The 16369-nt window shown below is 37.6% G+C and overlaps 1 protein-coding gene across 1 annotated transcript; it reads right to left on the bottom strand.

Moving 5' to 3' along the window:
• Positions 1 to 1021: 1021 nt before the first annotated feature.
• On the bottom strand, positions 1022 to 8235 carry LOC127452590 (uncharacterized). Its single transcript, XM_051718175.1, has 7 exons — positions 7935 to 8235; positions 4875 to 4989; positions 4446 to 4628; positions 3735 to 4139; positions 3447 to 3608; positions 3188 to 3359; positions 1022 to 2008 (listed from the first exon to the last, which is right to left on the bottom strand). The coding sequence occupies exons 1-7, from the start codon at positions 8199 to 8201 to the stop codon at positions 1714 to 1716; spliced, it is 1599 nt and encodes a 532-aa protein (XP_051574135.1). The 5' UTR covers positions 8202 to 8235; the 3' UTR covers positions 1022 to 1713.
• Between the last annotated feature and the right edge of the window lie 8134 nt (positions 8236 to 16369).

The following is a 16369-nucleotide window of genomic DNA, read 5'->3' as shown; positions in this document are numbered from 1 at the left end:
TTTGTCCATGTTTATAATGTTCCGAAAAGGTATCCTGTGTGTTTCAATGGAAGCATTGAAATCTGACCTTTTTTTAGAAAGAAGTTAACCAGGTCATGTCACAAATTCGCCTTAATTTGTTTGTGACTTATCTTAAATATTTATTTTACATTATACACCAAAACTGTTCCTTTTAACACCTCTGATAAATGTTTCAAAATAATTAAAATCCGTTTATTTCTAGATTTAGATGAAAATGAGATCCAACTTTTGGACCCCACTGTAACTTATACTGATCAGTTGTATAATAGTAAAGCTTGGGGTTTTGTAGAGATATTGCACCTCCTTGTGGTTAATGGTTTAGCTTACAGCATTTGAAAGCCTGTCATGTGTTTCAGCCTTCTATCTCTATGGATCTCACAATGAGACCACAGTTTAAAGGACTCCTTAAATACTCAAGTGTACATGAATGTCATGTCCTTTGTTTGTTTCATGCAGGTAACATCATACTGTTGAGACCAACAGTGCACTATAAAAATAACATTTAAATATACTATTTAATAACTAAAATTTGTTTTCACAGCAGTCAAAAAATACCAGATTTAATCCCCAAAACACAAATGATAAGATTTAAAAACAAACAGAAAATTACATTTTAATTGCACTTTTACAATATGATTGTTAATAAAATAAAAAAAGCTGTTAAATAAAATAAAAAAGTAAAAGTGACTTACAAAATTGACATTTTTTTTAACTGAACATCATGTACTCTCCCACCCATTACATACAGTCTAACAATCTACTGTTAATGTGTAATCTGTCTTTCTCATATAACTATGATTTTTCAAATTCATAAAGTGATATTACACACGTCAAAAGACGTCATTGGCATTTCTGTCAGTTTTTGTAAAAATGTATTTGTCTCCTTAAGGTTGAGAACTTTAAAACTTCAAAGTCTGTTATGATGACACACAGGTAGTAAAGATATTTCAGAATAATCACACAGTCATATTTTTATTTAATGTTTATTGATCACCTGAGGGAGAGTTACATTGTAACCTTACACCTGTTCTTGTTCTCCTGAGATAATAAATTGTGCAAAAAGATAAGTAAAAAGTTCAAGTAGGAAAACACAAACGATTTACACCATAAATGAAAAGAGCAAAGTTTTAGTATCCTGATGCAGCCTTTAAATCAACAGTATGCCAATCTGTTTTGACTGCTTTACATTCATCAGCAATGTCTCAACAACAGTTAGCAGTTGTAGAACTGATGTTTATGAGGGAAGCAGCTCAGATCACATATGACCATATTAAGAGCCTACAGAACATTCACTTGGACACTTATCTCAGGTAGAATCAGTTACACCAGGTGGGCTTCTCTACAAAAAAATAAACAATAAAACACTCTTTTTAATCTTGCATGGCTGGTACTACAGCCTGTAATAGCATTGTCTTGTACTTGCATCTTAAACTTCTCATTAAGGCGAGCAGCCCTGAGCACATTTGTGCACTGGAATGTGGTGAAATGTCTGGAATTTTCAGGGTTTTATTATGTAATATATAAGCTGTATTAAGATATAAAGATCAGTGGGCACACTGACAAGTGAAAGAAGGCATGGGAAAGATTTGGCTTGGGCTACCATAACATTACTCCTTAACATATCCTACAACTATTTCATTAATGGCCTGCATTGGTCAGTGAACCCTAAACTGATAGGAACTCCTCAGGTGGTCATCTACAAGCCTTCATCATCACATGCAGTGAGGCACAGCCCTGTACTCGAGATCTGCTAACATGTAGCTTCAGTGTAGAGCCCTTATGATCCTGTTTGTGGGATTTTGTAAGTGTGATAATGTCTTTCAGCTTCTGTCTCAGTTGTCTCTGAATGCGCTTCCTTGAAGGCCGTGTGAGGTGCGATGTGGGCCGAGCCGTTCTGTCTAAAAACTTCAGGAAGGCCAATACGTCCAGTATGTAGTGTTTGATATTTGTGACTGTCGTGTTAGCTTTTTGGAGGCTCTCCACCCACCTTAACGAAAGGTTTAATAAGATGAACAATTTGAATGACAATTTCAAGCATTTTGCCACTCTGACATCTTTTGCTGGGCTCATAATGTTAACATTAAATTAGACTTGATGCTAAAAGCCTAAGGTTAAAGATGCAGCATGCAGGGTCCGAAATTAACTTTTTAGCCTATTCTGTTGGATTTCTAGTTTTTACTCTGCTAAAGCACAAGAAAAACATGCCCCATGTCTCAAAAAGGAAAGCAAAGAGAAAACGGCAAGAGGTTTAGCATCATTTGCTGAGGGGTTGTGTATGCCACTGGACACAAACACACAGAAAGGTAAAAGTTCCCAGACTAGCTATAAAGGACATTTATTGAAAAATACTATACAACAAGTAATTAAATGGTATATGAGTTTTAATGAGCTAGCTAGTGTAATCTACCTCCTTGATGAAAAAGGCATTTAGAAAAATAATGTACTATGGCCTACTAGTTAAACCAACATCATAAAATCATGAAGATACACAAAACAAACACTATTTCTCACTGTGCTCAGAACCATTCAGCCTGAAAGCGGCTTAGCTAAATGATCAAAGTTCAGCCATGAAACTCTATGTGGTGCAAGCTGATGTGGTGCAAGCTTGACTTGCTATCTGTTAGCCAATTGGCTTGTTCACTTGTGACATGTTAAGCCCATCAGCTCGAATGGTGTAGACTGATAAGCCCCCTTGAGGATAAAATTGGAACGTGTTACATTACTTTCATAAGTTGACACAGACATTGACAGGAAAAGAAACGCACCCGTGAAAGTGTCACTGCGAAATTGAAATTTACCCGCATTTGGCGCATGGCAGATGTTGATTCCGGACCCTGGCAGCATGTATTTTCTTGCATCACTAGCAGCACCAAACGGAAGTGCAGACTGTTTGTTTAATAGCCCGACATTACAATTAGCTCAACCTGATGTGAGACTGGTCACTTTTGCAATTCCATTTGGTGCTGCAATTTCAAGACTCTGATTTTGTATTCATTTTTCAAGCAAGGTTAAAGTCATTTTCATGGCATCCTAGCAGCAAAATACACTGAATTTCATTTGTGGGAATTGAATTTGGATTTTCATATAAGGGTATTAATCACATTCATATATCTAATCAGAAACCCTATTCTGTTAATCAAACTGTAAATTATTTCTCTGTACTCACTTATTAATCTGGTCCATGTTGTCTAAAAAGAGTAGTGTTTTCATTGGGGGATATCCTTTAGCCATGTGGAGAATGAAGTTTCTCACATGATTGATTTTCTGTGTTGTATTCTTTCTTGCTTTACTTGGACTCTTACCCAAGCAATTCCTGCAGAAACCTTTGAGAAGTTTATCTGTACAAAAAGAGCGCAAAACATACATTAACTGTCCCTAACAGTAATCATGTGTTTATAATTAAAATGTTTCACAGTGGAGCTTACCACAGCAGTCACTGTTCAATTCCTCAATAAACTGTTCAGTCTTCAAGTCTAGACTGCTGACTGCTGACAGACCATGCATTTCTTTACTTACATTTTGCTCTTGTGCACTGGGCATTTGTGAATCCATTGAAAATTGACAGGTTCTCAACTCTGAACTTACCCCTGTGGAACAATGTGTATCAGCATATGAGTCACTCTCATTTCCTAAGATTAAAAATGCAGTTCCTAATAGTAATCATGTGATTAGAATGAAAATGCTTTATGTTCCAAAGGTATGGTGGAGCTTACCATAGTCATGGTCACTATGGGAAGAACAAAGTGTTAGTTGTTGGGAGTTCTTTGTACAAAGAAGAGCACAAATACGTTTTTGAAGAACTGTAATCTCCACTTTGAGTTCCTCTCTGACTTTGGCAAGAACTAGACAATTTTCACATGGACTCTTCATGGCCAGTCCAGAAGCAGAGCTGGCAGCTCGACAAGTGGTAGAGGATACTTGGTTTGGAGTGGTGAATGTCAGCACATTGGCAGCATTGGTAAGGTATGTGATATTGGTGGAACAGAGGTTAATGTCATCTTCCCTGTTAATGGTCAGTTCCTCAATGGACTCCTCAGTCTTCAAGTGCAGACTGCTGATTGCTGGTGGATTGTAAGTTTTACTGCTGTGAGTTTGTGCAAAAACCTCTGAGGTTTCCACTGTGAAACAAGGGAAAAGGGATTTTTGTAACTCTTGTCCTACTGGTCAAGAATGGAAACAGGACCCAAGTTTATCTAACCAAAATTTGACAAACACCACAAAACAAATACATGACATGCAGGGTCTATAAATAATTATATAATGCTTTAACAATTAAAAATGTTCTTTTAATTATTGTGCTTAGTGAGTATTTCACAAAATGCCGTCTAGTACAAAAAAAAAGAAGAAGCTTTAATTAGTTACTAATAAGCCTTGTATGAGCATGCTACCAATAAAATCATGTAACAATAAAACAGATTACTTGCCATTTCCAAGGTAAAAATTTCCACTTTTCAGTTCGTTGAGAGTAAGTGGAACTGGCTGAGAAGCATCTAAACCCCCAGACATCTTCTCTGAATCATGCTGCATGTTGCCACTGCACCAAAAACCTGACTCATCTGAATCTTCCTGTTTCACTTGTATGATGTGCAGATCAAAGGAGGATGGATCTGGAGGTGGACACATACATTCTTATAACTGCTATCAAAAGTTGATTATTATTGTTAAGACTACCCTTGAATTTCAATGATAATGCATTACAAAAAAAAATTCTGAACCCATCTGCAAATTGGCATCTTCCGTTTTATAACAGAGTCTCCAGTCATAGGAACAAGGAACAGTATGTTGCTCAACAGCAGCCAAGAGCTTGCATCAGTAATGTTTGCCAAACAGAACAACCTGACAAGAGTACTTGCCATTTCCATCAAAAAGATCACCATCTTCTTGCAGTCGTTTGGGTGTAAGTGAAACTGGGCTCCAAGGACCTAAACCTCCAGTCTCATTCTGATGGCCATAGCTGGGATGAAAGATCTGTAAGTGGACAGATTCCTGTTAATAATACATGCTTTCTGATGTAACTGCTTGCACACCTGGTCCAATGAGTTTTGATTCAAAGAGGAAGTAGATTATTAAATTCTTCATTCTTGATGTCATTTCTCAGGTGTGCAAAGCTGAAAGAGAATACTGGCTTAACTGTGGAACAATAACATTTCTGCCAAATACTGAGAACTACACACCATAAACAGCCTTGACCACTGACAGTTTATGTTACATGTGCATGACAGCAGATTTTGTGTCACTGCCACTCCCTGTATCTGTTATAGAATAGAAAAAAGCAATATGTAAATTAAAATAAAATTATTAATCACTTTGTTGACAACTTATATTTATAATTTCTATGCTATCTATTGGTCAATTAAATTTTTATAATTAATTGATTTATGTCTGATTATCAGATTGTCTCTTCCATCCATTTTCCCACATTTCATAATAAAACCTTTTTATTGACATTTGATTTTTACATTTCTCTAACTGGGTCCTATGGACTCATCTCAATTGTTTTGGACATTCAGTGGTCATTGACAGGCCCAGACGGAATCTGCTTACTATTTTCTGCACTAATTTTGCTGAAACATCTGTTGAATTCTGCGCAATGGATTTAAACCTGGTAAAATGTGTTAAACTGAATGGAGGAGTACTACAGTCTTAATGGCTGCTGAAAACATTAGATAAATTAGCTAAAATATGAGTTTAATAGAATATTAATTGAACTCAAAATTTAGATTCAAGCTTTAGATTTAGGTTTATTTTTTATATTTAACTATGTATAGAATGGGCAATTTTTCTTGAAACTGAAATATTCAGTTTTTTTGCACTAAGGTGCACTCTCCTATAGACATTAATAGTAATTTTGAACCATATGTATAAAATTATGAGCACACATGAGATGAGCACTCACAGTCATTTCAGTAACCTTATAAAAGCTGTTTTATTCTACATGGAGAGGGTCCGCACATGGGGGCTGCCATGTTAGAATCACATGACCAGCCAAATTCTACTCACTTAATCTCAGTAACCGCCCTGTTATTGGACACTTTCACTCATTTAATCAATCATCAATCATGGCTGACTGTGGATAGTGAATTTCTACAACAGAACTGGTAACTGAAAACTATTGAGTTTGAATGATGCTGCACACAAAAATGACTGAGTGCACCTTTAAACTAATGTCAATGTTCTGCATATACCGCATGAGTGTGTTAAAAAACCAGGACACGTGATTACAATAAATACACTTTTAAAGGAATATTCTGGGTTCAATACATGTTAAGCTCAATCAACAGCATTTGTGGCATAATGTTGATTACCACAAACATTAATTTAGACTCGTTCCTCCTTTTCTTTAAAAACAAAAGCAAAACTCGAGGTTACAGTGAGTCACTTACAATGGAAGTGAATGGGGCCAATTTTTGGAAGGCTTAAACAGAAATGTGAAGCTTATAATTTTATAAAAGCACTTACATTAATTCTTCTCTTAAAACTCAAGTATTATTTGAGCTGTAAAGTTGTTTAAATTGTCATTTTTACAATTTTAGGGTTTGTAGACATTAAATCAACCTGGTAACAAAGTTGTCAAATTGGATATAACTTTACACAGAAAAGGTTAGTAAGTGATTTTATCACACTAAAATCATGTTTACATGCATATTGTTTATGTTTTGTGGCTATACCTTTGAAAAAGTGAGTATTTTAACAGTGCCTCACTGGAACCCACATTTTTTAAAGAAAAGGAGGAACAAGTCAAAATTAATTTCTGTCGATTGAGCTGAACTGAACCCAGAATATTCATTTAAATGAGAGAATGGATCGTGAACTTTATTCTATCAAAACACTATCTCTGTTCAGAGGTCAAAGCAATGTTAGTGTAATGTTAGGTAGTATGATTTCTAAACATTTGTTTTTGGATAATATTGATGTGTTTAATGACAAGTGTAGTAATCAGATGATTGGATCTCTTTTTGTTACTATTTCTACTCCATCAAAATATGTGTGGGTATATAGGCTTATGTGTCCCTCGTGCGTGGGGAAAATATGTGGGGAGTTTTTAATTGTTAATGTGTAACAAATAAATCTGAAGGTATCCTTTAAAATTGCTCACATAATATATCCTGTGAAAGAAACACCAGAGAGCTTTCTGGATTTAGTGTAATTAGAGTTAATGATGAAAAGGATAATATTGTCCATTCATTTTTGATGTCCTTGTACTTCATTTTGGCATGAGATGTCGCAATTTCTGAGTGTGAAAATTATACTTAATTTAGCCCTCAATTTCTCAACAGTTTTACTTCACTCAAATGAATGTAATTTTAAAAAGAAACACATATTTGATTGATTTGTTATTGTTGTTAGGAAAACATTATATTCAAACAATTTTTTTTCATTTCCAAACTGCCCTTGTCATTAATTTTGAGTCTATAAAAACAGTCATTGTTAAATTATTTTTTATGTTTGTGATGCCCTTTTATTTGTTTGTTTTTGTTTGTATTTGTACTGTTGTGTTAAAAGTCTGGATTGTTAGTGTAATTAAAAATAAATCCCTAGAACACCCTAGCAACCGCTATTCATCGCCATGGCAACCACTCACAACAAACGAGCATCATGGCGGCGAGTTACAAAAAAAAAAAAAAAAAAGTTAAAAAATGTGATAAATGAACGAGAAACGTTCTTTAAATGTGCACTTAACGGAAGCTGAGACACCCGGCCGTTCAGTCACTGCGAATAAACGGTTAAAATATTGATATGCAAATATTACACATTTAAACATGTCACTGTTGAGATATAATTATTAACCAATCATGTCTGAGTGTAAATAGTAACATTTAATTTTCCCATTTGTAATTAACGACCAGCTTAAAAAAAAAAAAAGTAGAATTTCGCTTGGTACCCGGGAATACGAGAAGCAAATGATATTTTACCTCAGCTACTCTGTACTGTTCAGGGTGGTGTATGATATTCGGGACCGCCGATTTCTTCAGGCATCTACGTTTCAGTTCTGTCTTCCTCGCAGATTCTGTCAGGTAGTCCTCTTCGGAGAAGTGAGCGCCACACACTCGGAGATCAAACTTCCGAAGTCTCCAGATCGGTGTGTTCACGTCTATACTTAGAGCGACCAACCATAGTTTGAGTATCTTTGGAGAATTAAATGGGAGACGATGAAAACTCCATACACTTCTTCTCTTCATGGTGTTAAAGCAGTTAGGAGCAGCACACGGTCGACCCATGACTGCAGCTGTTTTTAAACAAACGCACGAGACCAGGACGCATTCTTCCTTATATCGCCACTCACTCTCTCTCTCTCAGTCACTCACTCACTCACTCTCACTCTATCTCTCTCCCTCTCTCTCTCTCTCTCTCTCTCTCTCTCTCACACACACTCAAATTCAAATTTAAATGAGCTTTATTGTGCATTGTATTGCCAAAGCATTTATATGAGCATGAAAATAAGTAGAACAAATTCTGTACTGAACAAGTGTGAAAAAAAAGGTTATATACTTTCAGTGGTGTGTGTTTGCATATGTGTGTATGTGTGTGTGTGCCTGTGTGCGTGTCTGTGTGTGAATAAATGGGCGCATCACTGTTTGGTCGACTCTTATCTCTTTTTGTGGCAGGCATTGATGTACTTTGCTGCTCGTGAAACGCAGTCTCTTTGTTCACCATGTAAATATTGAGCTTGTGCATCATTCTTCAACTTTTTGAAGTTGGGACGAATAATTTCAAATTTGGGAAAGAAGTGTTTTCGAATTTCATTGTAATTAGGGCAGGTGGTTAAGAAGTGCAGCTCTGTTTCTATTTCTCCTTGGCTACAGTACAGGCATAACCTGCTCTCTTTGGGCATCCAGCTCTGTCTGTATCTGCCCTTCTCTATAGCCAGGCTGTGGTCGCTCAGTCTGTTCCTCGTCATGTTTTTCCTCAGTTTGTGGTCTCTAACTGTGCTCAGGTATTATGCTGTCATGTAATCTCTGTTTAGGGCCAAATAACATTGTAGTTTGCTTTGTTTTTGTGTTGTTTCATTCCAATAAGTTAGGTAGTTTTCTTTTTGTGCATTAATCATTTGGTTGGGCCGGATTCTGTGGATGAGGGTGTCAGTGTCCTGAGGCTGATTATTGTTAGTCGTGTTAGTCTGTGTTTGGAGCCTCAGGACCAGCTGAATGAGGGGACTCTTCTCAGCGTTCACTTCATGGTTTTTAAGGGCTTTAAAATGATAAGAGTTAGGGGTCACTCAATTTTAGATGTTTCCAAAATGTAATGGTTCTTTTCTCAATGTGGATTAATAGAGGGTATTGGCCTAATTCTGCCCTACATGCATTATTAGGTGTGTTTCTCTGTACCCTAAGAATGCTTTTACAAAATTCTGTATGCAGGTCTGCAATCGGATTTTTGTCCCATTTGTCAAATTCGTGATATTACTACTCTCTCACTCACTCACTCACTCACTCACTCTCTCAATTCAATTCAATTCAATTCAATTCAAGTAGCTTTATTGGCATGACAAAAGTACATTTTTGTATTGCCAAAGCATTTAAAACAACATAGAAAATAGTTTAGAACAGAATTAGGATTTGAACAAGCAATATAAAAGGAAAAACATTGAAAATCATTAAAGAAAAACAAATAATAAAAATTATTATGATCAATTATGTTTCAAGTTAACTTTAACTAATTAACTATATAAACTGAATTAAACATTATCTACATTCATGTGTAATGGGGGGTTTGCGGTGTGAGTGGGGGGGGGGGGGGGTTACATTTTTAATAATACATTTATCGAATGTTCATTTCTTAGTTGTGGTTGTCCCTCAGGAGATGGCAGGATGTTACAAATCTTGCAGCTATATTTGCACATTCAGCTTTTTCACCAAGGATAAAAATAAGTTTTTCAGTTGGGGTGCAGTTATTAAATTGGGGAAATATTTTGTTAATTTTGGGATAATAGTGGTTTCTGATGATTTCATATTTTGGACATTCTGTGAGGAAGTGCAGCTCTGTCTCCATCATTCCCAGATTGCAGTGAGAGCAGTGTCTCTATGGCCAGGCTGTGCTCGCTGAGTCTGTTCATTGTCTACGCTTTTCTTAAATTCACATCAGTCACTGTGCTCAGGTAGTTTGCCACGGTGTACTCTCGATTTAGTGCAGAATAACATTCCAATTTGTGTTGATTTTTAATGGTGTTTGTCCAACTGGTGATGTACAGTATTTGTCTTTTTCTGCGTTTAGAATTTGGTTGGTCCGAATGAGTTATAGTTTGTCCTGAGGTTGTCTGATCTCTGTAGGAGTAAGTTCAGTCAGTCTCAGCCCCAACTGGCAGAGGGGACTCCTCGCCTCACTCAGCTCTTGGTATTTTAGGGCTTTAAAATGGTATGCGGTGGGGTCACTTGTCTTTAGGTGTTTCCAGAATTTGATGGCTCTTTTTTGGATGTTTAAAAGTTGAGGGTATTGGCTTAATTCTGCCCTGCATCCTTTGTTTGGTGTTTTTCTTTGAACTTTTGAGTATTCTTTAGCAAAATTCTGAATGTAGAGTTTCAGTGGGATGTTTTTCCCAATTTACAAAGTCACATTTTATAGGTGGACCCCACACTTCACTGCCATATAATGCAATTGGTTCAATTATTGATTTGAAATATTTGAGCTAGATTTGAATTAGAATATACATTTTAATTGACATTTTAATGGCATAGAAAGCCCTTTGAGCTTTCTTTTTGAGTTCATTTACTGCCAAAATATAGTTACCCATTGGAGTGATTTTCAGGCCGAGGTAAATGTATGTTTTTGTGGTTTCAATGGTTCGATACGTTTGATACTCACTCACTCACCCAGTTATTGAACTAATTTAAATTCACCAAGAAAATGCTACGACCTAAACATAAACAAGTCCTTTTATTACTGTAATAGGTAAAGGATGGGCAAGGAGGTGGCGGGAACCGGCTGAACACTAAACATAACATTTAATGATAAACTCAACATAACACAAATATAAATAAACACAGACACACATGCAGCGCGGCCGCGTGCGTCTACCTCTCTCCTAACCGGCGTCTCCAGCTGCCCTTTATCTTGCTCTCCCGCTGATCAGCTGATTCAGCACCGGCCATGCTCCATCATGGCCCGGCCACGCCCTCCTCCTCGTCACACTCCTCAGGTTCAGGGATTCAGGCCGGGGCGCTACCTTCTCTGGAGGGGAGATGCTGCCCTTTCGGCCGTTCTGTCAGCCGGTGGTCAACCCGCCTCACGTGGGGAGAGGAAAAGGGCAAGCAAAGACACACAGAGAGAGAGAGAGAGAGAGAGAATAACTTGCTCGCCAGCTCCCGGACACACTGTTGCCCGGTCCTCAACCGCTCCTTCGTCCTCTGGTGGACACCAACTCGCTCCTCCCCCGGTGGATGGCAGCGAGTCTTCCTGCCCCGGTGGACGGAACCGCTCCTCCCCTTCTCGGCAGACGGCTGCGGTTCCTCTGGCTCTCGGCGTCTGGCAGCAATCCCTCCGTCCCCAGACAGACGGCGAGGACTCCGCAACAGTGCATCCCTCCTGGGTTTCGGCACCACTGTAATAGGTAAAGGATGGGCAAGGAGGAGGGGGGAACCAGCTGAACAGTCAACATAATGTTTAATGGTAAAACTCAACATAAAACAAACATAAAAAAAACACAGACACACATGCAGCACGGCCACATGCGTCTCTCTCTCTCCCGAACCGGCGTCTCCAGCTGCCCTTTAACTCACTCTCCCGCTGATTAGCTGATTCAGCGTCAGCCATGCTCCATCACGGCCCGGCCATGCCCTCCTCCTCGTCACAATTACTTTCTGCTATTTTCTCTCTTCCAAATACATGTTTTCAATGTTTATTCTGCACATCTCCCACTTTCTTGTGTGGCAAACTCATAAAATCACCCCTCTGTGATGCTTTCTGCAATGCTTGTCATGTGGAGGGCAATGCGGCGCTTGACACTGGTGTTGAACGGAACGTTGACGCCTCGACTCAACCCGTGTAAAATGCGCTTTATATTATTGAAACTCAAAATTATTATTATTAGTCAGTAGATTTGTAGTCATGCAAGTTTTAATGAAGGAGAAGGTAAGGACATTATTGATCCTCACTATTATTAGACTATTATTGAAGTTATTTTGGATGGAAATCATGTTCAAACTGAAGGAAAACAATAGATCTGCCTTGTTCTTTTAATGCTCAAACACTATAAAGTCTCTTGGTAGATTTCGGTCGTGAATGACTCAAAATGATTCAATGACTTGCTCATAGCACATAGGACGCACATTTTTCGCCACCAAATAGTGGCAGATACTCTTACACCCCTGTTTAATTATGAACATACAGTAAGTATATAGTGGCATCAATGCAGCATTTGTATTGTGTTTATTTGGAGTCCCACAGACACCCTACACCAACCCCTAACCCTACCTTACAAAAATTAACCACAGTTTTACTACAGTAACCATAGTATCACCATGGTATTAGAGCTGGGTGATATGTAAAAAATATTTTAGCAATAATTGCCTTAAAAAATATTGCGATATCCGATTACATCGTCAACCCCCCTGCCGAGGGTCGGTGAATTTTTTTGCTGTATTGATTTTGCTTTAAAAATGTAATTCATTTATTGAAACACGAAAAACATAAAAGACATTTCAAAATTCAAATTGCACTTTAAACTAAATGAAAAAAGCAATAAAATAATGAAGTGATCAAAAAATCTTATTTAACCACCTCCCCAAATCCAAACATTCACCGTCTCCAACGGCTCCACTTGCATTACGGAATCCGCAATGCATGACAACCGCGGGGAAATAAGACGTCTTAAACTCACAGCACCTCCCGAAATGATCAGAGATAATCTGCAGCATTCTCATAGACGACATTATTCTTGCAAACAGTTTTCAGACGAATGAAACAGAAAAAAAAGAGTGAAAACTCTCAGCGAATCAGACACAAGCATTGATGGCTTTTCTTTTGTTTGTTCTTAAAAATATAATAAAGTGTGTTTCTTCAAGTGCATGTCTTTGTGACTAACAGCATTTCTTGTCACGTGTCACTCCGAGATGTCTCACATGTCGCCCGCCTCTTGCGGGTAGATGAGCAAAATTACTCGCACATGAAATACATTTGGACGAGGAGCTTGTGAACTGGATTCAGCCTCGTCGCATTTGGCAGGTGACGGGTGCTAGTTTCACACCCTGGCCACTATTTAATATATTTGGCGACTTCCCAGATCCATGGTTTTGCCATTTCCCGATATTGTCGATCATCATCTGTTCGCAATTGGCATCGGGATCTTTTTGTAAGACATTGTCGATATCCAATTACATTGTCATATCGTCCAGCCCTACATGGTATTTTTCTAGTAAAAGCATAGTAACCTCAAAATTAAACATGGTTACTATTAACTAATATTAACAACATGTTACTGTAGTAACACCATGGTTAGTGCATCAGAACTATATAGTTTCCACCAAAACACATGGTTACTACAATATTACTACAGTAAAACCATGGTTAATTTTATCCGGATCAAATCCTTCTCTCAACTCCCCAACCTTCACTGTGACCAAATCACAGTGAGGAATCTCTTTTTTATTACTATAAGTAGTATTATAGGAAATAATAAAAGTAGAGACATGGGAAGAAGTATGTCAAGGGGTGAGATTCAAACCCAGATCTCCAGCTTGACAACACATACACATTCCATCATTACATCCATTTACATTTATGCATTTGGCAGACGCTTTTAACCAAAGCAACTTACAGTGCCCTTATTACAGGGACAATCCCCCTGGATCAACTTGGAGTTAAGTGCCTTGCTCAAGGACACAATGGTGGTGGCTGTGGGGATTGAACCAACAACATTTTGCTTACTAGTGCAGCGCTTTAGTCTACCACACCACCACATCCACAGCTACTAAAGCTACACATGGGGCACAGTTTGTCGTTACCAGACTACTGGAGCACAATGGTCACTTAGTTATCCAATCTCTTAATCCACTAAATGTCTAACCAGTTAACCAGTTTAATGTCTCTGCCCCATCGCAAAAAATTCAAATATGCCCAGCTTCATTTGATCAGCAGTTGACCCCAAATAAATCTGTCGTGGTTTGAGTCTTGAGTTTGTTTTTGCAGCTAATTCTGCACAATTGTGCAGTTACTTTGCTCTACTTGAATCATTCAAATCACAGGAATTGGTGCTTTTAGGTGATTCTTTAAAAAATAGCCCCGGAAAAAATGTTCGTGGACCAGTGATTCTCTGAACTTTTTCGCCTTTCATGAGTTTGCATCCCTGTAATTTACTGTGGCATTGAAAGAATTAATTTGCAAGAACAAATCAACAAATTAGAAAAGAAGCAAATTTGTTGTTTTTTCATTACCCAATTAGCGTTCTTGCCACCTGTGACCTCATTATACATTACCTACGTGACTTGTGTTTTTTGCACAGCCACATTTCAAACATTACAAGTTCTTGAAAAAGAAAACTATCGACAATGGTTATGTGGGATAGTGGTGTGCCGTGGTATTTTTTAATCCTAAAAAGTGTGCCATGGCAGAAAAAGGGTTGGGAAACACTGTCTTAACTCTAGGTTTATGCCTGTCCTAGACCGTGAATGATCACTCTGCCACATATTTTGTTTATTTTTATAAGAATATCTCAGCTCTGTAGGTTCATACAATGCAAATGAATGCTGATCAGACCTTTGTAGATCCACAAATTACATAATTACATTAAATCTTCAGAAGCAATGTAATAGGTGGGTGTTTCAAGTCTTCTACGGGTTGAAGAACCCAATATATTCTGGCCAATGCCACCGTACTTCTAAGGCTACACTGTAAAAAAAAATCCTGTTAAATTTACAGTAAAAAACTGGCAGCTGTGGCTGACAGAAATTCACTGTAAAAAATACAGTAACCATGCTTCAGGGTTTACAGGATGTAATTTTGATACCTGTATATTTTACGGTGCATTACTGTTTACATTATTAAATGATATAAACTTAATATAACCTGAAACTGTAAAAATCTGCTCTTCACTTTATAATGTATTGCTAATCACCGCAGTATTTACAGAAAAGCACAAGATGACATGAAGTTCATCAGTAGTGGCCTTTTCAAGAGCAATGACCTATAAAAAAACAGTGCTCAGTGTCACTCACACAAACACTCAACACCATCAGGGTAACACATGTGAAATTTAAATAATGCAGTAAACATTCACTAAACTACATCAAATATAACACAGAACACCCCAATGTAGATAAGTGACATTAAAAATAAGAAGAAACAGAACTATTCCCATAAAATATAATGAAATGTGCTGGGTAACGCAGGGAATTCTGGGAAAGCCTGATTATTGTTTTGTTTTTTTACCATAATTTTAATTCTTGTTAAACATAATACAAATGTTTACCGTTAATTATATGGTAAAATTATACTTTTTACATGTAAAAAATTTATTTTTAGAACAATGTACTCTTTACATGTATTGTCTTTTTAAATATTTTATAATTTTTTACCGTATATATTAAAGGTAACTGCCCATTTACCAATTAACATTTTTGTACTGTAGCATTTTTGCAGTCTTTACAGACATCATACAGACATTTTTTACAGTGTATGGTCACACAGGCAGAAAAAAAAAATCATATTTTTTGGCCACTCCGACTCAAATGGTTTTCTGTAGTCAAAACAGGACTAAAACACATGAAATCCTAACCACATTTGAAGGTTGTTTAAAATCCGATTCAAACTGATTTTATCCGAAAATCCGATGTCTCTCGCTTAACTGTGGTACCTACAGTGACAGCATAAAAAAAAAATTGCATTTGCCAACCTTTCCGTTTTTTAAGGCTGTTGTCTGTGACTAATGTGTTCAGATTTGGATACTGTCCTCATAAAAAAATATAATGGCAAAATATCCGTTGCTAAACTCCCACGCATGGTGGACATATGTAAGTTTGAATTGGTACTATGACAACTAATATGGATGTGCCAGTAAAAGCGACTGCAGTCTGCAAAGAAAAGAATTAGATCTGGCCACATACAGTACACATACAGTACACATACAGCAGTTTGAACAGTCTGTCTAAAAAAATGTCTGCCACAACAAGTTATCGGAACACACATGATAAAATTGGTTCGGTAGATCGGCGCTCCCGAAGCAATGCCGCCCTAGGTGCTCGCCTATGGCTGTGTCTCCTTTGAAAGGCTGCGTCCTCCGGAGGTCGCATTTGTCGGCCACATACGTCATCGAGGCTGTCTCATTTCAGAAAAGCGAGTAGGACACTTTGAATGCAGCCTTCGAATGCGACCTTCTTTCACAGGAATTCAGAGGATGCATGAGGTGTATCCTTCGTGG

This window comes from Myxocyprinus asiaticus, chromosome 15 (assembly GCF_019703515.2).
Source record: "Myxocyprinus asiaticus isolate MX2 ecotype Aquarium Trade chromosome 15, UBuf_Myxa_2, whole genome shotgun sequence".
Lineage (NCBI taxonomy): Eukaryota > Metazoa > Chordata > Actinopteri > Cypriniformes > Catostomidae > Myxocyprinus > Myxocyprinus asiaticus.
Note: the sequence above shows the minus strand (reverse complement) of the source record. Positions and strands in the feature narration are given on the sequence as shown.

Excerpts from the sequence above, each read along its gene's own strand:
- LOC127452590 (XM_051718175.1), bottom strand. The coding sequence starts at position 8,201 with ATGAAGAGAAGAAGTGTATGGAGTTTTCATCGTCTCCCATTTAATTCT. Across the intron at positions 4,140-4,445 it reads AAATTTTTACCTTGGAAATG|TGGAAACCTCAGAGGTTTTT; the intron begins GCAAGTAATCTG and ends CTTGTTTCACAG. Across the intron at positions 2,009-3,187 it reads AACATGGACCAGATTAATAA|GTGGGTGGAGAGCCTCCAAA; the intron begins GTGAGTACAGAG and ends CCTTTCGTTAAG.